The sequence below is a fragment of the Mobula birostris genome, unplaced genomic scaffold, assembly GCF_030028105.1.
Source record: "Mobula birostris isolate sMobBir1 unplaced genomic scaffold, sMobBir1.hap1 scaffold_913, whole genome shotgun sequence".
Taxonomy (NCBI): Eukaryota; Metazoa; Chordata; class Chondrichthyes; order Myliobatiformes; family Myliobatidae; genus Mobula; species Mobula birostris.
The window spans coordinates 21673-44328 of record NW_027278630.1 but is presented as its reverse complement, the minus strand read 5'-3'; the positions used below and the strand labels follow the sequence as shown (position 1 = coordinate 44328).

General features: G+C 50.7%; 1 protein-coding gene across 4 annotated transcripts in view; it reads right to left on the bottom strand.

Moving 5' to 3' along the window:
- Positions 1-22656, bottom strand: part of LOC140193842 (B-cell receptor CD22-like) — a 57595-nt gene that overhangs the window by 15380 nt on the left and 19559 nt on the right. For 3 of the 4 annotated variants that reach the window (XR_011884960.1, XM_072250998.1, XM_072250999.1), the window contains exons 6-9: positions 20076-20384; positions 19236-19517; positions 17719-18006; positions 8110-8376 (exon numbers count right to left, since the gene is read on the bottom strand). Coding sequence is in view for 3 of the 4 variants with exons in the window: in XM_072250998.1 (XP_072107099.1) it covers positions 8110-8376; positions 17719-18006; positions 19236-19517; positions 20076-20384 (1146 nt within the window). In the remaining variant the exon portion in view is untranslated. Of the gene's footprint in view, positions 1-8109; positions 8377-14783; positions 15051-16287; positions 16561-17718; positions 18007-19235; positions 19518-20075; positions 20385-22656 lie in introns of all 4 variants that reach the window. The other variant, XM_072251000.1, reaches the window with a different exon arrangement.

Genomic DNA, 22656 nt, shown 5'->3' with positions numbered 1-22656 from the left:
GGGGTAGAGGGGTGGAAGTGAGGGAGGGGAGAGTTTGATAGAAGGGAATGGGAGAGAGGGTAGGGGGTATGGGGCAAGATGTGGGAGGGGTGAGAGAGGGTAAGAGTGGAAGGGGGGAAGATAAGGGGAGATGAGGGAATGATGGGGAAATATTTTGGGGGTTGAAGGGGAGCAGAGAAGTGGGGAGAAGGGAGATTAAAGGGGAAAAGGGGAAAGAGAGAGCCGGCGAGAGAGGTGAGGTTGAGAGGGGAGAGAGTGAAGGTAGAGAGAGGGGTAGAGAGAAGGGGAGAGAGCAGAGGAGAGTGTGGGAGAGAGAGGGGGAGACAGAGGGAAAGAGGAGAGTGCAGGGACAGGAGAGAGTGAAGGGAGAGAGGTGAAAAGGGAACGGGGAGAGGAGGGAAGGGAGAGGGGGAGAGAGTGAGGAGAAGGGGAGGGGAGAGATTGGGGGAGAGAGGGGTTAGAGTGTGGGGGAGAGGCAGGGAGACAGACACCGGGAGTGGAGGCGGGGAGAGGGGAGAGGGCGGAGAGAGGAGGGGAAGCAGGAGAGGGGAGAGGGGAAGGGAGAGGGGAGAGTGGAGGGTGGAGAGGGGAGAGGGGAGGGGGAGAGGGGAGAGGGGAGGGGGGAGCAGGAGAGGGGAGAGGGGAGGGGGGAGCAGGAGAGGGGAGAGGGGGGTGAAAGAAGAGGAGAAGGGAGAGGTGAGGAGAGAGGTTAGGGGAGAGCAGAGGACAGAGAAGAGGGGAGAGGGGTGAGTGCGGAGCGGACATGAAAGTTGGAGATGGTGGAAGGGGGGCAGGGATTGGGGGGAGAGGGAGAGGGAGAGGGAGGGGGTGGGGTGAGACTAGGGAAAGGGGAGAGGGAGAAGGGGAGTGGGAGGTGTGGGAAGGGGAGGGTAGGGGTGGGGAGGGGGAGAGAGTGGGGAGAGAGGGCTGAGAGAGGGGTGAGAGTGGGGAGAGAAAAAGGCAGGGAGAGAGGGGAAGGTGGGAGTGGTTTGGGGAGAGTGGAGGTGGTTTGGGGAGTGAAGGAAGGGGGAGAGATTAGAGAGAAAAGAGGAGGTTGAAATCAGAGGGAGAGAGGAGGGATTGTTTATGGAGTAAGGGGAGGAACATTCAAGCGGAGATAGTGGGAGGGGAGAAGGAGGGGTAGGTTGGAGGGAGACAAGGTGGAGGAAGGGAAGGGAGAATGAGGGAAATGAGAGGAAGGAGGGTGAGTGGATGGAGAATGAGTGGGAATCACTCTCAGGATCAGACACAGAGAGAAACTCACTGCACACTATTCTATTACACAATCCGGAGGTTGGACAGAGTAAAAATCTCTCCACTGCGTACAATCACACACTCCAGGGATTAGACACAGTGAAGCTTCCTCCAGATCATCCCATCAAAAATTCACAGGATCAGACAGAGAGTGAACAGTCCCATCATGCATTCCCGTGGTCAGACACAGAGAGCAAAGAGCCGCACTGTCCAATCACACTCTCCCGTTTTCAGACAGTCCCAACACATACCGTCCAAGTTGCATGCCATCTTGGACAATGTCTCCCATTCACTACATAATGTACTGGTTGGGCACAGGAGTACATTCAGCCAGAGACTCATTCCACCGAGATGTAACACTGAGCGTCATAGGAAGTCATTCCTGCCTGTGGCCATCAAACTTTACAACTCCTCCCTTGGAGGGTCTGACACCCTGAGCCAATAGGCTGGTCCTGGACTTATTTCCTGGCGTAATTTTATGTATTACTATTTAACTATTTATGGTTTTATTACTATTTATTATTTATGGTGCAACTGTAATGAAAACCAATTTCCCCCAGGATCAATAAAGTATGACTATTACTATGACTACGCCTGGGGTAAGACACAGAGTGAAACTCCCTCCACACCACCTCATCACACACTCTCGGAAATTGACACAAACTGAAACTCTCTCCACTCCATCCCATTACACACACCCAGGATCAGAAACAGAGTGAAAATCCACACACACCATCCCATCACACATTCTCGGGGTCAGACACAGAGTGAAGCTCCATCCTCACCCTCTATCACACACACACAGACACAGAGAAAAATTCATTCCACACAGTCCAATCATACATTCTCGTGATCAGACACAGAGTAAAATTCACTCCACACTGTCCCATTATACACTCTATAAGTCAGACACAGAGTGAAAGTCCCTCCACTCCATGCCATCACACACTCTCAAGTTTAGACACAGAATGAAGCTCCCTCCAGATCATCCTATCAAAATTTCCCAGGATCAGACCAGAGAGAATCTCCCACCACACAGTCCCATCATGAACCCTGTGGTCAGACACAAAGTGAAGCTCCCTCCACACCGTCCAATCACACACACACCCAGTGTCAGACACAGAGTTAAAATCCTTTCACACTGTCCCATCACACACTCATAGTGCAGGCACAAATCCAAACTTCCTCCATATCATCCCATCGCACAACCCCAGGATCAGACACAGAGTGAAGTTCCCTCCATACTGAGAGAAATTCAATTCATGAAGTATAATCATATACTCTTGGGATCAGACACTGAGTGAAACAAACTCCACTCTATCCCATTACACACTCCAGAAGTCAGACACAGAGCGAAGCTCCCTTCACACAGTCCCATCACACACACCTGGGGTCAGACACAGAGTGAAGCTCCCTCCACACTGTGCCATCACACACTCTCAACATCAGGCACAGAATGCAGCTCCCTCCACACAGTCCCATCACACCACAATCCCAAGGTCAGACACAGAGTGAAGCTCCCTCCACACTGTGTCCCTTGACACATTCCTGGGGACTGACACACAGAGAAACTCACTCCACAAAGTCTAATCATACAATCTCAGGATCAGACAGAATGAAACTCAATTCACACTGTCCTATTATACACTCCAGGGGGTCAGACACAGAGTGCAATATGCTCCACATCATCCCACCACACAATCCCAGGGTCAGGCACAGAGTGAAGCTCCCTCCACTCTGTGTCTCATCAGACACTCCTGGGGACAGACACAGAGAGAATTTAATTCCATGCAGTCCAATCACAGACTCCTGGGATCAGATCCTGAGTGAAACTCACTCCACACTGTTCCATTATACACTCCGAGGTTAGACACAGAGTGAAGCTCTCTCCACATTGTCCCAACAACAATTCCCAGGATCAGACACAGAGTGAAGCTCTCTCCACACTGTCCCACCACACAATCCTGGGGTCAGACATAGAGTTAAGCTCCATACACAGTAGCCCATCACTCACTCCCGAGGTCAGACACAGTGTGAAGCTCCTTCATTACTGTCCCATCACACACTCAAAGGGTCAGGCACAAACGCAAGCTCCCTCCTCACCATCTCATCTCACAATCCCAGGGTCAGGCACAGAGTGAAGCTCCCTCCACACGGTGTCACATCAGACACTCCTAGGACAGACAGAGAGAAATTCATTCCACACAGTCCAATCACAAACTCTCGGGATCAGATACAGAGTGAAACTCCTTCCATACTGTGTCTGATCAGACACTGAGAGAAACTCATTCAACACAATCCAATCACACACTCTAGGTATCAGACAGTGAAATTTACCCCACACTGTTCCATTACACCCTCTGAGGATCAGAAACAGAGTGAAGCTCCCTCTGCTCTGTTCCATCACACACGCCCGGGTTGAGACAGGGAGTGAGACTCCCTCCACATTGTCCCATCACACACTCCCAGGTGAAACACAGAGTGAAACTCGCTCCAGACTCCAGACTCCCTCTTTGTCAAACTGGAAAACCCATCCCTGAGCAGAGGGAGTGACCTTCAACACCACCCATCAGCAATTTACAATGCACTCCTAACATCTCTATTCTGGCATAACCACAACAGATTAAACCCCCATTCATGCAAAGATAAGATTAATAACCCTTTCATTACCTCTACGACCAGCATGTGATTGTTATCCCTTTTAACAACTAACAGAGTTTAGTCACCGGAAATTTATCCACCAAGGATTAGAATTGAAGATTCCTCTCAGATGACGGGTGACACTTCTTGCAGACAACAAATAAAGTCCAATTTTTTGATTTACCACTGCTTGATATGCAAAGGTTGTTAAAACCGCGGACAGTGTCCTGTTTCGTTCAGTGTGGATTAAACGCAGGGTGCAATGCATTCTGCCTTCCGGACTGACTCTAGAAGATTGCACAGAGGCCATGGAGGATTTGGTTGGCATTGGCAGTAGGCCGGCCTCTGAGAAGGAGCAGGGTAAGGTGGTGTTTTACGTGAGGACCGAGGAGTTGTTGCATCAAGCTCTCTGCAGAGGGCTGAGAATGGGGAATGTTCTTCCCACAGTTGGATCTAGCAACAGCGGATGATCCTCGGACTCAATCCCTTCATCCCTAATGAGATCCTCCTTCCCCACTTTACCCGCTTGGGTCAAGTAAGATCTGAGATCACTGTCATTAGGCACAAGATCAAGTGCCACACCCTCTGCGACATTATCTCTTTCCAGCAACGTGTTCATGCAGCTGGCACAGGAGGAGGACATTGAGGATCGATTTACTGTGTGAATTGAAGGGGAAACCTACCAGCTGTACTGGAGTTCAGAGCACCCACGGTGCCACACGTGTGGGGAAGTGGGGCAGTTTCAGAGGATGTGTCCCAACTCCAGCCCAGAGAGTCCATCTCAAGCACCAATGCCCCAGCTGCCTCTGCCCCAGCTCATGCCCCTGCCCCTATCCAGCACCTGTTTCTGCCCCTGTGGGTTTGGGTGGGGGAACTTGAGGCTACATGCAGGGAGGATGCAGCAGGGGATGGGGAGGAGACTCCGCAAGGCAGGAGGGTGAAGACAAAATCCAAACACAATAGGAAGAAGGTCATTGAGAACGCAGAGCTCACGTCTGCCCTGTGTCCTGTACCACGGAACCTGCTTGCTCTGAAGTTCAGCTGGAGGCTTAGGGAAGTGTGTTGGTGGACGGGAAGATGGAAGCAGAGAGTGCCGCTGTATTGAGGACCCCTGTTCGGGTGCATTTCCAGCCCAAAGAGGAGAAGGAGCTCTTCTCCTAACAGGGTAGAGATTGTAGACGTGGGAGAGTCACCAGAGGGGGAGGGAATCCAGGTGGGTCCCTAGATGTAGCATCGAGCCCTGTGGTGTGTGGAGTGTGTCTGTAGGAAGCTGTTGTTAAAGGTGGTGTTGCCCCTGATCTGGCAACTGAAAAAGCCCCTGTGCCCTCCACTGTGGACTTATCAGATAGAGCCTCTCTCAAGGCGAGTACACTGGATAATGATGGTGAAGCAGCGGCCAGCCCCTCTCACTTTCAAGATCAGGCTCCAGGTGGACCCTGAGAACTGGAGTTGTCAGGGAACACTTGGGTCTGTCTCCTGAGGAGAGAGATGTACTCTCTATGCTGACCCCATTAACCCATCGTTCACAGGGAATTCCTGGGGATGATCCCTCCTCTGGTGTTCCTGGGAGTAGGGCTGGGGTGAAGGTGGAGTTGACAGGTATAAACAATATACCCACTGCACAGTTAGGTTAGAAGTGCTCCCATCTGTTAGTACACACAGGGGCTGGTGCAGAGGGAGAATCATTTGACAGTGAACAATGGACATCCTCATCTATCCTGAGAAGTGCCCGTTGATACCCACTGAGGTGAACAGAGAGTTTATTCTCATCTTTGTGAAGCATCAGCCGAAACAAGCCTCCCAACTCTGGTCTAGCATGCTGGAAAGGGAAGGGGAAGAGGAGTTCTGTGCCTGGATGACCTGGTGAGAGACGTTAGGGTGGGGATCGAACCACACGTTCAGAGGATGGCAGGTCACAGGGTGGAACTGGCATCACTCGAGTCCAGCAGCCAATGAGTATTCTTGCTGTTTTTGGAAAGAGTAGGGTAGAGAGTGGCTCCACTCTCACGGGAACGGAATTGGTCAAGAGGCCGAGTGTACTCCCGATATGGCCAATGGCAATGGCAATTGTCTTGGCCCAGTGCTGAGACAGGTGATCCATCCTGACCAGTTTTAAACAGCTCCGGGCTGGTCCATTCAGGACAACGTCCATCTAGTCCGGGACCTGACTGGGTCCCCAGCAGTGTATCTCTCTCATGACCACAAGAGGATATTTGAGCAGGTAAACCAGTTTCCTGGTGGGCACTCTACAGGCATTTGGGTTCTGACCACACTTAGTAGCCCGGATTCATCTCCTATAATCTGCTGCAGGGTGCCTTGTCAAGGTCCATGGATCATTGACAGCGCCCAAATCCCTTCGAAGCGTGAAACTTCAGGGGTGCAGTGTTCTCTCGAATCTGTGATGATCAGTGTGATGAAAAATCTTGTTCTGTGCAATTTTTTGCCCAGTGAAAACATGTGCCTACTGAATTTTTCAGTGGAAGTAAACCTGAAGCCAATCTAAGGATAATAAACTACCGATTGCATTTTGTTGTTCATTGTTTTAAAAAAAATAAAATAATACACATAAATGAGACTTATTTCTCATACAGTAAATGGCAGCAAGTGATCATATCAATCTTGTCACATGTTATTAAAGTTGTTTGAAATGGTCATTAAAATGAACCAGCAGTTCTTTTGCGCTTCACACCCTTTGCTTCCTTTGAATTCGACATAGTAAATCAATAATTTCTTCAATAAAAACAATATAAATAAGCCAGTTCTAAAATCTGCAGACAAATCATTGCAAACTTCACGTTGTCAACACCGTCCGCATCAAAAACTGGAAAAGGAAGTGTGATTGTGTAGGATCGTGAAATATATTTAACATGCTGACGAGGTAGATGGTGACAACTTTTTGTGCGCAGTTTAAATTCGTTTGTGCGCTAGTAATAAAAGACGTGTGTGCGCACACCTTGGAGGGAACATTGCCGGAGTGCACCATGTCCGGCCAGTTGTACACCATCTGTGTTGAGCCACTCCTGTGCCTTCTTTGGGCTCACCTCCCCATCGCCGGAGCTGTTTGTTGGCCCCTGGCCCCGGAATCTTATCCGGGAGCCGAACCCACACAACTTGAGCCGTCTCTCACTGACACCCACAATCTCTGTTGTGTATCTGATGCTGTGTGTCTGTGATGCTACGCAAGTAAGTTTTTCATTGCACCTCTGCACACCTAGTGGGTCTGACAATAAAACTGATCTTCATCCTCCCCCCTTTAAATGTGCAGGCACTTCAGTTGATCATCCTCCTGTGTGAGAGTTTGAGTGTATGGCTGGTGGAAACTGTTGAGTTGCTGCCCCCCCACCCCCACCCACCTACACACACACACACACACACACACACACACACACACACACACACAGTCCCCAGAAACACGTACTTGGTATAATCCTGAGCCCCTCCCCAGGGGAATAAGTGAGTGCTACACTCCACATGCTCATGGGAAGGGGGAGAGGGGAGAAATCCCCAAATTTCCTAAAACCTTCTCTTTGGTCATGGTTTCCACACACGGTGTGGAGAAATATGATATATGCACACACACACACACACACACACACACACACACACACACACACACACACACGCGCACACACCACACACACCACACCACACATACAGAGCCGGACATACTTTGACAAGGGGTTAGGGGATATTGCAAGGGTTCAGGTACGGAGTAGGAACAGTGTTTAGGGCATGGCTTAGAGTGAAGGTAGGGAATATGACTTAGTACAAGGAATTAGGGGTTTTGGCAAGGCCTGGGGTTACGGCAGGGGCAGGGATCAGGAGTCCTGAGGGAGCTTGGGATAAAGCATGGGTTCCGGATTAAAACAGTAGATAAGGATTAGATTTAAGGGCTGGGGTTATGGGTAAGGAAGGTGTTAGGACGCAGGTGAGAGTTATGGGTTAGGGCAGGAAACAGGGGTTAGAAATTAAGTCAAGGTGCAGGGGTCAGGGTTTAGGGCAGGGGTTAAGGGGTAGGGCAATGGCAGAGGTTAAAGGTTAGGGCAGGGGGTAGACTACTGAGCCAAAGGGCAGGGGTTTGGGAGTTTAGCATTAGTCAAAAGTTTAGAGGTTACAACCAGGTTTGGGTTTGAGGAGAGAGGGATGAAGGTTTGAACACGGGCCAGGCGGCTGTTTGGATGACGGTGAAAGCTTTATCAAAAGGTAAATACTTACACTGAACTTTAAAGCGTTTGGGTTCAGAATCCTGATCTCCAATCACATTCCCAGCACTGCAGTAATAGGCACAGGAATCATCCTCGGCTGAGACCCGGATCTGAAGCTCATGCGTGGATCCTTCGAGTCTCATCTCCATCCCAGAACACACCTTCTTCCACTGGTAGGTGTCTGCAGGTGGATTCCCGACACTCTCACATCGTAACGTAACCTGTGATCCCTCGACCACAGAGTCACTGGACAGGATTTTCACATCTTCGGGTTTATCTGTGGCGTGTTTAAGAGTGAAAATCCCTGCAGTTATTCCAAATGTTAAGGGGCAAATCTTGGGTAAATATTCAAAAAACCAACAATCGCCAATGAGAATAAGAAATAGATGGACATAACTTTCTGTAACAAAATGTCACAAGGTTATTGTGAAAGAGGGAGTACAAAGAAAACAAAACATTGGTCACATCAGGTGGGTGTCCAGGAATCTCTTTGCAAAGGGAGGGGTACAGGAGAGACCTAATGTGGGAGTCAAAGAGGAGGAAAGGATTGGGGAGGGAGAGCTGTGGAGTTGGTCAGCAAGGGAGCTATGTAGAGAGAGTCAGAGAGGGTCAGAGAGGGTGAAGGAGGGAACGTGGAGCTGAGGAACAGGCCGCTGTAAGTTTGGCTGCCAATGGCAGAATGATGGGAGGGGGTGTAGGGGTCAGAAAGGGTTACAGTGATGGGGAGGTGTGTGGGGGTCTGTTGTTGGGTTGAATTGTGAATATCTCTGGTGAAATGTCAGTTATGAAGTACTGGAGTCAGAATTAATTTTGGGAAGAGTTTAAATCAGACACCTCTCTCAAACAGCATCTTCTTCTCTCAATTCCTTCGTCTCTGCGGCATCTGCTCTCAGGATGAGGTTTTTTTTATTCCAGAACGACGGACATGTCCTCCTTTTTCAAAGAAAGAGGCTTCCCTTCTTCCACCATCGATGCTACTGTCAACCACATCTCTTCCATTTCACACATGTCTGTTCTCATCTCATCCCCGTCACCCCACCAGGGATAGGGTTTATCTTGTCCTCATCTACCACCCCACCAGCCTCTGTGTCCAGCACATAATTCTCTGAACCTCCGTCATCTCCAACAGGATCCCATGACCAATCACATCTTTCCCTCTCCCCTATTTTCTGCTTTCTGCAGGGATCGCTCCCTCACGTCCATTCATCCCTCCCCACTGATCTCCCTCCTGGCACTTATCCTTGCAAGCAGAACAAATGCTATACCTGTTCCTACACCTCCTCCCTCGTTCAGGGCCCCAAACAGATACTTCACCTGTGAGTCTTCTGGGGTCACATACTGTGTCCTGTGCTCCCGGTGTGGTCTCCTGTATATTGGTGAAACCCAACATAGATTGGGAGACCCCTTCGCCAAGCACCTATGCCCCATCTGCCAGAAGATGTACGATCTCTCAGTGGCTACCAATTTTAATTCCACTTCTTATTCACATTCTGATATGTCAATCCATGGTCACCTCTGCTGTCGTGATGAGGCCACACTCAGGTTGAAGGAACAACACCTTATATTCCATCTGGGCAGCCTCCAACCTGATGGCATGATCATTGATTTCTTGAAGTTCCAGCAATGCCCCCCCTCCTCTTCATTATTCCCCATCCCCTTTTCCCTCTCTCACCATCTCTCCTTGCCTGCCCATCGCCTCCTCCTGGTGTTCTTCCCCACTTTTCTTTCTTCCCTGGCCTTCTGCCCTCTCCTATTACATTCCCCCTTCTCCAGCCCTATATCTCTATCACCAATCAGCTTCCCAGCTCTTCACTTCATCCCTCCCCACTTCAGGTTTCACCTATCACCTTGTGGTTCTCATTCCCCTACCCACACCTTTTAACTGTACCCCTCATCTCTTTATTTCCAGTCCTACTGAAGGGTTTTGTCCCGAAACATCGACTGTTCTCCTTTCCATAGATGCTGCCTGGCCTGCTGAGTTCCGTCAGCAATTTGCTCGTGTTGCCCTGGGTTTCCAGCATCTGCAGAATTTCTCTTGTGTGTGTTTGTGTCAAGTTGTCATGGAATCAGATTGTGTGTGTGAGGTAACAGGATAGAACAGTGTCACTACTCACACTCCACATTGAGGTGTTTCGGTGGAGACTCCTGATCACCAATGGAATTCTTCACTGTGCAGTAAAAGTCACAGGAGGCATCCCCCATTTTAACATAAAATACGTATTTTTTATCATTTCCCCTCGGATTTGATGACCGAGAGCCACACACCTTCCTCCAGCTGTAGTACTGCGGTGCTGGGTTGGCATCAGATTCACACCACAGTGTGATGGACTGAGCAACAGGAGCACCAGCGGGAGATGTGATTCTCACGTTGGTGGGAGCATCTACAGAAAGAAACTCCGTTCAGATAAATTAGACACCCGAATCCTACTACAAAACGCTGAGACGAGGAAGCATTTGGGCCGAATATCAACTCAGCGTGGGTAAAAGTAACGGGCGATAGAAACCTGTGTAACACACTCCGGGGTCAGACACAGAGTGAAGCTCCCTCCATACTGTCCCCTCACGCACCCCCGGGGTCAGACACAGTGTGAAGCTCCCTACACACTGCCCCATCACACACTCCCTGGGTCAGACACAGAGTGAAGCTTCCTCCACACTGTCCAATCACACCCTCCCGGGGTCAGACACAGAGAGAAGCTCCCTCCCGACTGTCCCATCACACATCCCCGGGGTCAGACATAGAGTGAAGCTCCCTCCACACTGTCCCATCACACCCCCCCCCCCCCGGGGTCAGACACAGAGTGAAGCTCCCTGCACACTGTCCCATCACACACCCCCGGGGTCAGACACAGAGTGAAGCTCCCTCCACACTGTCCCATCACACACTCCCTGGGTCAGACACAGAGTGAAGCTCCCTCCACGCTGTCCCATCACACACTCCCTGGGTCAGACACAGAGTGAAGCTCCCTCCACACTGTCCCATCACAGACTCCTGGGTTCAGACGCAGTATGGAGCTTTTCTGATGGAGCTGGGAGAAACCATAAGAAAACCGTTAGATAAAGTTTTCCTGCGGTATCAGATAAGGTCCCGCAGGACTCCTGAACTTCTCAGTGAGTAACTGTTCCACTGTGGGAACTTCTGGAGTTTATCTGCCTGTTTGGACTGTATTTGTTGGCGGCTGCTAACTGCGCAGTCTCTCGCAGCAGCGGCTGGCATATTGCCAGAGCTGTTGCTACAGCAAAGCCACGGAGAAAGAAATTGTTCGTTTTCGAACTAATATCCGAACGAATCTGCCGCAACCCCCGTCTCGTCATGCATCTCGGTCGGCGTGAATGAAGAAGTGTTTCCTGGGCATCTTGACCTTTTGAGGCCGGGGGTGGGGGGATTTTTGGGGACCGACGGAGTTTTTCCCGGAGTTGGAATTCGCTAACGTTTTGTGAAAAGGACCACCGGGCCAACTTCGAAGATTACGTTCCATCGTCCTCTCGCAGTCCAAACAGCAAAGGACGGCGACAGTTTGTCATGGGACCCCACAACCTCGAGGCGACTGGATCTGCGGACGCAGCAGGATTTGGGTGAGCTGCGAGAAGTTCCAAACATTCCAGCAAGGGACACCAGTCGCTTTTTTTGTGTCTTTATCAGCGGACATAGCCGCTTACAGTGTTTCAGGATATATGACGTGTTGTATTTGGACTGTATTCCCAGCATACCAGATCGATCACCAGGGAGTAGTGGACCCCCCCGAGGAACAATGCAAAGGCTGTTGTCTCTAAAACCACACAGTGCCCTGTTTCGGTTGTTGTCGATTAAACGCGGGGTGCAATGCGTCTGCCTTCCGGACTGACTCTAGAAGAGTGCCGGAGGCCGGAGGCCATGGAGAGCTTGGCTGCTGCTGGCAGCGTGCTGGCTTCTGAGAAGGACTGAGGTAAGGTGGTATTATACATGAGCACCGATGAGTTGGTGCTTCAAGCTCTCTGCAGAGGGCTGAGAATGGGGGGAACTTTCCTACAGTTGGAGCTAACGACCGCTCACACATTGCAGATCGTCCTCAGGCTCAATCCCTTCATCTCCAGTGAAGTCCTCCTTCCCCATGCTGCCCTCTTGGGTCGAGGAATATCCGAAATCAACGCCGTTAGGCACAAGTTCAAGTGACATTATCTCTTTCCGGTGACAGGTGTTCATGCAGTTGGCGCAGGAGGAGGATATTGAGGGTCGATTTACCATGCGATTTGAAAGGGAAATCTACCAGGTGTACTGGAGTTCGGAGCACCCACGATGCTCCACTTGCGGGGAAGTGGGGCACTTTCAGAGAGACTGCCCCAGTTCCTGGCCCAAAGACTCTACCTTGAGCTGCAATGCATCAAACTGATCCTGCCAGTCCCTGCACTTGCTGCTGCCCCTGTGGGATTGGGTGGGGGAACGAGTCTACAGGCAGGGAGGATGCAGCAGGGGATGGGGAGGAGATTGCTCAGGGCAGGAGGGCGAAGAAAAAATCCAAACCCAATAGGGAGAAGGCCATTGAGAACGCAGAGCTCACGTCTGCTCCTGTGTCCTGTACCACGGAACCCGCTTGCTCTGAAGTTCAGCTGGAGGCTCAGGGAAGTGCGTAGGTGGACGGGGTGATGGAAGCAGAGAGTGTCGCTGTATTGGGGACCCCTGTTCCGGGTGCGTCTCCATCTCAAAGAGGAGAAGGAGCTCTTCTACCAAGAGGGTACAGAGTGTAGACTTGGGGGTGTCACGGGAGGGGGAAGGAATCCAGGTGGGTCCCTGGATGTGGCCCCGAGACCTATGGTGGTGGAGTGTGTGTGTAGGAAGGTAGGGTGGAAGCTGGTGTTGCCCCTGATCTGGCGACTGAGACAGCCCTGGCTCCCTCCATTCAGGACTGAGTAGTTAGTACCTCCCTAGAGGCAAGAACACTGGATAACGAGCCCAGCGGCCAGGAGCATTCTTGCTCTTTTGGGGAGAGTAGGGCGGAGGGTGAGTCCGCTCTCACCAGGAAGGATGCTGCTCAAGAGGCCTAGTGTTGTCCCGATATGAAGCTCACCATAGCTAGTCTGAATGGTAAGTGGTAGCAGGGTTTCTCTCAGCAGGTTTAACAATCTCTCAATCCTCAGAGATGGGAGATATGTGGCGAGTTTCCTGCAGGAAACCCATATCATTTCAGGAGACGAGTCCACTTGGCTCCTGGACTGGCAGGGAGGGGACTACATGAGCTCCGTCAGCCTCAGCTCGAGTGAAATGGTGATCCTGATGGCCCAACCTTCCAGCCGGAAATCACAATAATCCAGGGTATCGTTCCTGGCCCTCTGCTCCACCTGGCAGTGCGCCTGGATGTTTTCCCTACCGCTGCACTTCATCAACGTGTATACCGCTGAGTGAGGGGTGCAGCAGACGTGCCTACTCTGTCTGGTGTCCTCTCTGCTCTCTGCTCAGCTCCATCGACGCTGGAGACGGCATTATCCTCGGCGGAGATTTCTCCTCTACCCTCAAGGTGGGGGACCGCTCTGGCCTCCAATGCAACCCAGCTTCGGCAAAAGGCGCTACTAGGCTCCCGCGGGATCCTCACCCTGACTCTAGCATTTTCTGAAGAAGGACTAGAGGGGGAGGATATCGCATCGCCGCTTCTACATCTCTCGGGCGTATATCTCCCGCGAGTCAACATCCTCCATGCACCTGGTGTCGTGCTCGGACCATCACCTCGCGTGGATGGAGTTTGCTCCTCTTCACTCTCGGGTGGGTTCCGGCCACTGGCACTTTACCGACCAGCCTCTGGAAGACAGCCGATCCTGGGATTCGTCTGAAGTGTTCTGGGTCAGCTGCAGGGAGAGACGGGAGGATTACTGCTCCCTCATGCTGTGGTAGGATGTGCCCAGGCAGACGGTGTGGTAATTTTAGGGAGTGTACGCGTGCCCAGGCAACCATCGTGAGGGAACACGTGCTGTCGACGGCAACCACAGAGGCGTCCCGGGACCGTTAGGGGATTAGCGCCATCATTGATAGAGATGGGAATATTTCAGTTTCGTTTGTCTAGTAATTGTGTTAGTCACTGTTCTGTATATATACAGAATTTGGGGTACTGTATTATTGTACTTGTAATAAAGAATTTCTGTTTTAAAAAGCGGTGAAGTTCATTCCACACTGTCTCTTGACACGTCTGCCAGACAGATTAACTGCTTGGTCGGGAGTATCCGTTAATATATTTCATCAGAGGCGAAGATTTGCGGTTCACATAATATTTCTGGTTCTGACAGCACCACCCCCCCCCCACAGCATAGCGCTCCCTCCTCACTACCTGACCCACAGTACTGCACGCTGTCCTCACCGCCCGTCACATAGAACTTCGCTCCGTCCCACAGCGCTGCGCTCCCTCGTCAATGCCTGACCCACAGTACTGCACTCTGTCCTCACCGCCCGTCACATAGAACTTCGCTCCGTCCTCACCGCCCAACCCACTGAACTTCTCTCCCTCCCACAGTACTGAGCTCCCTCCTCACTGCCTGACCCACAGTACTGCACTCTGTCCTCACTGCCCGTCCCACTGCGCTCCGCTCTCTCCTCACTGCTGCTGTCGGACTCTGTTGAATTTGCAGCGCGGGTGACAGGTGATTCTCGGTGTGTGATGGGTTGGTGGGGAATCCGATTGTGTCTGTGTGGTAACAGGATGCTGCAGTGTCGGTACTCACACTGAACATCGATGCGCTTTCCTGGAGACTCCTGTTCACCGATGGAATTCCTCGCGGAGCAGTGATAGTCACAGGAGGCGTCCTCCATTTGAACATTCAATCCGTATTTTCCACTATTTCTCCACAGATTTCTTGACTGGGAGCCACACACCTTTCTCCAGCTGAAATAGTTCGCTGCTGGGTTGGCTTCAGATTCACACGACAGTGTGATGTACTGACCAACAGGAGCAGCATCGGGAGATGTGATGTGCACATTGGTGGGAGCGTCTACAGAAAGAAACCTCCTTCAGTTAAAATCAAACTCCTGTAACCACGGCAAAACGCTGAAACAGGGAAACATTCAGGCTGAATGTCAACTGCGTACCGACGGTGGATGGGCTGCCTGTCAGATTGACGGCTCTGTCCTGGCTGGCGACGAGGTTTGAGTGCCACTCATTCACCCAACTCACCCCGAGGGCTGCTCCTATTCACGTAAAGAGCCTCCGGTTTTGTGTTTGAACCACGTCCCACTGAATTGAATCTCAGCTTTGAAAGCTCTGTCCCTTGCTCACATTCTCATTTTATCACCAACCATTTCCCTCGTGGTCTCTTGTCAGTAACTTTCCAAGATACTCCTTCACCAGAGCCAATGCCTCAAGTATTTACTTTAAACCTGGACGCTGCCAAGCCTGGCTGCAGAACGAGGAGGGTTGGGTATCGGCTAGTGACCCCATACCGTAGAAAATGCCAGAGCTACGCACACACTAACAGAACCTTGAGAGAGAAAGGATACACCAAGAAGATGGTCTCCATGGGAAACTAGAAATTTTAGCTCAGTTCAGAGGCTCTGATGAGCTATTGTCAGCGGCCTATGCACCAGCAGGGGTGATGGGAAGACCAGCACGTCTACTGGGACACCTCTAGTGGGTGATGCTCCAGAGACACTGGTTCAGACCAGAGAGGTGTGTGTGTGTGTGTGTGTGTGTGTGTGTGTGTGTGTGTGTGTGTGTGTGTGTGTGTGTGTGTGTGTGTGTGTGCGCGCGCGCGCGCGCGTGTGTGTGCGCGTGCGCGTGCGCGTGTGCGTGTGTGCTTGCGTGTGTGTGAGAGACAAACCCCCAGTGGATCATTATGTGTATATGTGACTGTACATTCTCCCTGTGACCCCTTCGGTTTCCCCTGGGTGTTCCAGTTTCCTTCCACATCCCTCGGTGTGCAGGAGTGGTGGGTTCATGGACAACTATGATGCTCCCTGCTAGTGTGTTAGAATCAGCGGGGGGAGGGGGGTGTTCATTGACAGGAACGTGGGGAGAATGGGTTACCGGGGGTGCAGGAAGTCTTGGGGAATAGGCCTGATGTGATCTTTCTTCTGGGAGCTAGAATGAAGTGATGGGCCAAACGGCAGTCACAATACATCAGTAAATACTGTTGTCTGATTGGCCAAGACGGTGGTGAATCATATTGCAAAGGGGCGGGTGAATGGGACGGTGTGTCTGTGCGGTAACTGGTTGGAAACGTCACTACTCACACTGTACAATGATGCGTTTGGGTGGAGATTCCCCTTCACCGATGGAATTCCTCACAGTGCAGTAATAATCACAGGAGATGTCCGCCCGTGTAATCCACAGTCTACAATCCCGAGAATAACATTGCAGATTAACTAATGAAGAGCCACACACCTTCCTCCAGCTGTAGTTGTAGTTGTGCGGTTCTGGGTTGGCATCAGATTTACAGCACAGTGTGATGGACTGACCAACAGTAGCAGCAGCGGGAGATGTGATTCTCACGTTGGTGGGAGCATCCAGAGAAAGAAACTCCCTTCAGTTAAATCAGACCCCGTATCCCACAGCAACAGGTCAAGGCAGGGAAACATTTGGGCTGAATATCAACTGGGTAAAAGTAATGGGCAATAGAAACATGTGTAACACACTCCTAGAGTCAGACACAGAGTGAAGCTCCCTTCAGACCGTCCCATCACACACTCCCAGGTTTTAGACACAGAGTGAAGCTCCCTTGTCATCATCCCATCATACACTCTGGGGACCAGACAGAGTGTAGGTCCCTCTGCACAACCCCAACACACTTCTGCGGTGATACACAAGGTGAAGGTCCCATGAGTCTCCCTCCTCATCAATTCTTCCACAATGTGGCGCTCCCTTCTCTCATCCTTCCCACAGCGGTCCCTCCTCACTGCCCTTCCCTCAGTGCTGCCTCCTCACCACTCCATCCCCCAGCGCTCCCTCTTCACCACTCCCTCCTGCAGTGCTCCCTCCTCATTTCTCCTCCCCCAGTGCTTCCTCTTCACTGCCCTTCCCACAATGCTCCCTCCTCACTACTCCCTCCCCGATCACTCCCCCCTCACCACTCCCTCCCACCACACTCTCTCCTCACTGCCCTTCCCACAGTGTTCCCTCCTCACAGCTCCCTCCCACAGTGTTCCCTTCTCACTGCCCCTCCCACAGCGTTCCCTCCGCACTGCCCCTCCCAGAGTGCTCCCTCCTCATCGCCCCTCCCACAGCACTCCCCCCTCACCATTCCCTCCCACAATGCTCCCTCCTCACCACTCCCTCCCACGGCACTCCCTCCTCACCACTCCCTCCCACAGCGTTCCCTCCTCACTGCCCCTCCAGGAGCGTTCCCTCTTCATCAATTGTCCCACAATGTGGCTCTCCCTTTTCACATCCTTTCCACAGCACTCCCTTCTGACTGCTCCTCGCAGAGCGTTCCTTCCTCACCCCCTCCCACAGTGTTTTCTACTCACCCCCTCCCACAGCCGTTCCCTCCTCACTCCCGCCTATGCGGCTCTCTCCTGATCGTCCTCCCACAGTGCAGTACGTCCTCTCTACAACTCTCTCCTGTGGATACTGGAGTTCCCGTCTTCCTAAATCTCCAGGGCAACAGAACAGCGGAATATCGGGGGATAACTGGGTGCCCAGCAGGGATGGTGTGGGTTACTCACACTGTACGTGGATGGTGATGGTCTCTGAGCTTCTTGTTCCAATCTCATTATGAGCCTGACATTGATATCTCTTGCCGTCCTCTTCTCGGTTAATCCTGTCGAACTGCAGTTCCTGATTTTGGCTCTTCTCAGTCCGGCCATTTTGTAACCAGGAGTAACTGGAGACCGGTGGGTCACTCTTGGTGCTGACACAGGTCAGAGTTAGCCGATCATTCTCTCTCATAACTGCTTGCTCTCTGGTCTGTACGCCATTGACGTGGTACTCAATGTGAACGTCCAGAGGTCGAGCTGGAATAGGATTCAACACCTCAGTTAGGAACTGGTCAGTGTTTGCATTTTCTGGATTGTTTTACATTAAGTTTGACCACCCAGCAGATACACCCATTAGATCCCTCGACCCACACTGGGGTGTGTGCTCTATGCTAATCAACCACTTCTCTGTCACTTACCCCATCTCATAGAACATAGAACAGTACAGGCCCTTCAGCCCACATTGTTATCTCAATATTTTGACCTACACTAAGACCAGACGAGCCCTTCCCTCCCACATGGCCATGATAGTATAATGGTTAATGTAACCTTTTTGCAGAGCCAGCTGTCAAATTGGGGATCAGTATGTTTCATTGTCTGCAAGGAGTTTGTTCTTTCTCCCCGTGATGGTGCGGGTTTCCTCGAGATGCCCCAGTTTCCTCCCACAGTCTACAACCAACCAGTCAGGGTTAGGAAGTTCCGGACATGCTATGTTGGTGCTGGAAAACTTGTGACAATTGCAGGCTACCCCAGCGCACCTCAGAAGGTGCTGGTCATTGATGCAAAATAATGCATTGCACTGCATATGCTGAGGTACTTCCGGCAAAGCAAATCTCTCTAACACTTATCGATTTTTTCATTCATTCACAGGCCTGTCTCATTGTCTCTCAAATCTCCCTAACATATCTGCAGCATCCCCGCCACTCTCTGTGAAAAATCCTACCTTTGGCATACAGCTGTACTTTCCTCCAATCACCTGAAGATTCTAACCCTTCATATCAACATTTCCACCCTGGGAAAAAGTCTCTGGCTATCCACTCTATTTCTCATCATCTTCTACCAAGTCACCTCTCATATCTCCATTCTCCTCTCCTCTGTTTGTTCAGCTCCCACTTTCACCCCTCCCTGTCAGAACAAAGTCCATCTGAAAATGGCTTTCCGGTGTGAGAGGAGGTTCACTTATATTCCCCATTGGATTTTACATCGTTTCCCTCTGGTTCCCCGCTCCACATGAGTCTACTCAAAGGAACCCTTGTTCCACAGTTCACCAGAGAAACATCTCTGATTGTTCGATGCTCCAGTGAATATTTGCATCTACAACAATAGATCAAGTTCTCTTTATAAAATGGAGACGGGAACTGTGCACGGTGTTCTCCGTGTGGGCCTGACCCAGGGGATATGCAGTCGGGCAGTATGTACGACTTAAATTCCACTTTTGTTATGCACCTCGTCCAAACAAACCAACGTTATTTCTGTCTGACACTTACTCTTGCCCGTCACTGTGAATTCCGCTGACCTGCTGCTGCCCACTTCATTGGAAGCCCGACAGACATACGTCCCGTAATCGGTGTGAGATATTGGTGAAAACTGGAGGCTGCCACTCCTCTGTCTCCAGAGTTCAGTTCCACCTTTGTACCAGGTGTACTCATTGACTGCCGGGTGAGCTGGGGCAGAGTTACAATTGAGGACAACTCTATCCCCTTCCTTAATATTCTGAGTGTCTGTTCGCCAGTTTACTGACAGTGAGATGGTGACGTTTCGAGGAGGATCTGAAAACACAGGGAATGAGTTAAACAGAAACAGAGAGGGGTTTACAAAGACCGGTGGGGGGGAGCGGAGTGGTTTTTGGTGTAGTGGCCGGGTGGGGGGGGGGCGTCAGATGGTGTCATGGCCTGAGGGGGTGTCACAGAGACAGGGAGGGGATCACAGAGATGGGAAAGAGTGTAGGGGACGGAGTGGAGGGCTCACAGAGACGGGGAGGGGTTTAGTGGCTGGAGGGGGTCACAGAGACAGGGAGGGGATCACAGAGATGGGAAGGAGTGTAGGTGACAGAGTGGAGGGTTCACAGAGACAGGGAGGTGTGTAGGGGCTGGAAGGGGTCACAGAGATGCAGAGGGGTTTAAGAGCCGGAGGTAGTTACAGAGACCGGGTGTAGGAGCTGGAGGGTTTCACGGGGCCAGGGAAGGGTGTAGGGGTGGGACGGGGAACAGAAAGGACAGAAATGTAGGGGAAGATAGTGATGGAGAGAGTAGATGTTGAAGGACAGTAGGATGATGGGGATGAGAAGTCGAGGTGTTTCTGGTCTGCGGTTACACTCTCTGACTTACTCTTCACATCCAGTGAGATCTCCGTTTCTCGTGACGGTGTCTGGGGTCCAAAGTTGGCCACACATTTCACTGCCTGGTGGGAATTCTCGAGCGTTGGTGTGTACACCACAGTGTGGGAATAAATCCAGTGGTAATCCTGGAAAATTTGGGATACTTTCCCAGTCAGCTGAGGAACGTTGAAACCAGGGAGGTGCCACTCAAACACAGGATTGTCCTCAGGGCAGTAAGTGTGAACAGAGCAGGTCAGAGATACGGCTTCCCCCTCCACCACACGCTCAGGTACCTTGATCACCGGTTTATCCAGACTCCCTGTGGAACAAACCGTGCAAACAATGTGTGGCCCTGCAAGGGTTAAAGCAGCTGACACATCCCCACCCACCTCCCTCTTCCTCCTCCCAGTCTCAGAGTAGCTGTGTTCAGATCCCACACCCCAGGAGGGCATTCCCCACGGTCACAGGCAGGGAGGGGCAGTGACAGGGGAGCGCTGCAGGAGGGGCAGTGAGGAGGGAGTGCAGCAGGAGGGGCAGTGAGGAGAGGGCACCGTGGAGGGGACGGTGAGGAGGGAGTGCCCCGGGTTGGGTGCTGAGGACAGGTGGAGGTCATACAAAAATGAAGCAATGGAGGCCAGAACTAATGTGTTCCCATGAGGATGAAAAGTATCAGGAACTCCAAGGAGCCTGGAATATCAAAGAACATTGAAGCCTGGATCAGAAAAAATTAGCACACATTAGAAATTTAGAATTTGCAGGGATACTTTAAAATATGAGAGCAAAGAGGAGACTTTGAATATCACTGGCAGAGAAGATGAATGAAAGACCCAAAGCATTTTATAAGTACATGTAAAGGCAAGAGAGTAACAAGAGAGAGAGGAAAAGCCAACAAAGATCAAAATGGCAACCTGCACATGGACATAGGTAAGGTTTGAATACTTGTTGTTTTCTACTGCTGTCACCCATCCACTTCAAGGTCTGACCTATTGTGTGCTCAGAGATGTTCGTCTGCACACCACTGTTGTAACACGTGGTTATTTGAGCTACTGTCACCTTCCTGTCAGCTTGAACCAGTCTGGACATCCTTCTCTGACCATTTCAGGTCTCGGCCCAAAACGTCGACTGTACCTCTTCCTAGAGATGCTGCCTGGCCTGCTGCGTTCACCAGCAACTTTGATGTGTGTTGCTTGAATTTCCATCATCTGCAGAATTCCTCGTGTTTACTCCTCTGACCTCTCTCGTTAACAAAGCATTTTCACCCTCAGAACTGTCGCTCACAGAATGTATTCTTTTTGTTCTCACACGATATATAGGAAAATTTACAATCCATGTAAACTCTACAGACTTCCGTGAATGAAAATTCCAGCCATTTCTGAAATAATCTAACCACCCCATCAGGCCCCAACAATTATTCCATGAGCAAAGTCACTTCAATCACTTTTCTTCCCCATTTTGATGTTTGGTTGAACAACAACTGAACCTCATGACTGTGTCTGTGTGCTTTTATGCACTGAGTTGCTGCCACATGATTGGCTGATTAGATATTTACATTAATAAGCAGGTGCACCCAATGGAGTCGCCTCTGCGCGTGTAAGACCTGACAGAGACTGCAGGAGAGGTGATGGATGTAGTCAGCGCACTATCTCGATACACTGATGTGATGAAATGTCTGACATCCAAAGCAAAGATTTTCACTGTACCTCGAGGTACATGTGACAATAATAGACAAGGAAATCACAGTCCTCCCAAAGTATTGATTGGATATCGGCAAAGGAAGTCCAATTGGTAAATTTTCAAAAGACATGAAAATTGTGATATTATTGACATAAAGACGCTAAAGTTTGAAAGTGATCATAGAAGATAGGACAGTACAACACAATACAGCTTGTTTGGTAAACTATATTGTGCCAACCTTTTAACCCATTCCAAGATCAATGTACCCCTTCCCTCTACATAGCTCTCCATTTTCCTTTCATCCCTGTGCCTATCTGAGAGTCTGTCAAATGTCCCGAATGCATCTGTCTCTACCACTACCCCGGTCATGTGGTACACGCACCCACAACTCCCTGTGTTAAAACCTACCTCTGACATTCCCCCTATACTTTTCTAAGTCCTTGCATTATCCATTTGCAAACTGGAGAAAAGTCTCTGCTCTCCTCTCTATCTGTGTCTTTTATCATTTTATCCATCTCTGTCGAGTTGCCTCTCATCCTCCTTCACTCCAAAGGGAAAAGTCCCAGCTCACTCTGTCTATCCTGATAAGACATGCTCTCTGGTCCAGGCAGCATCCTGGTAAATCTCCTCTGCACCCTCTCTAGAACTTCCAATTGCTTCCGATATGAGACAAGCAGAACTGGGCACAATTTTCTAAGTGTGGTCTGACGACACGTTTAATAGAGCAGCAACATTACTTCACAGCTCTTGAACTTCCAAGATCTCCCTATTCCTTCACAATGCTAAGAGTCTGGCCATTAAACCTGTATACTGCCTTCAAGTTTGACCTTCCAGTGGGTGAACTGGGCAGAACAGTGGCAGATGTTTAATCCAGATAAGTGTGACAGGATGCACTTGGGAGCAATAATTCAGTTTAT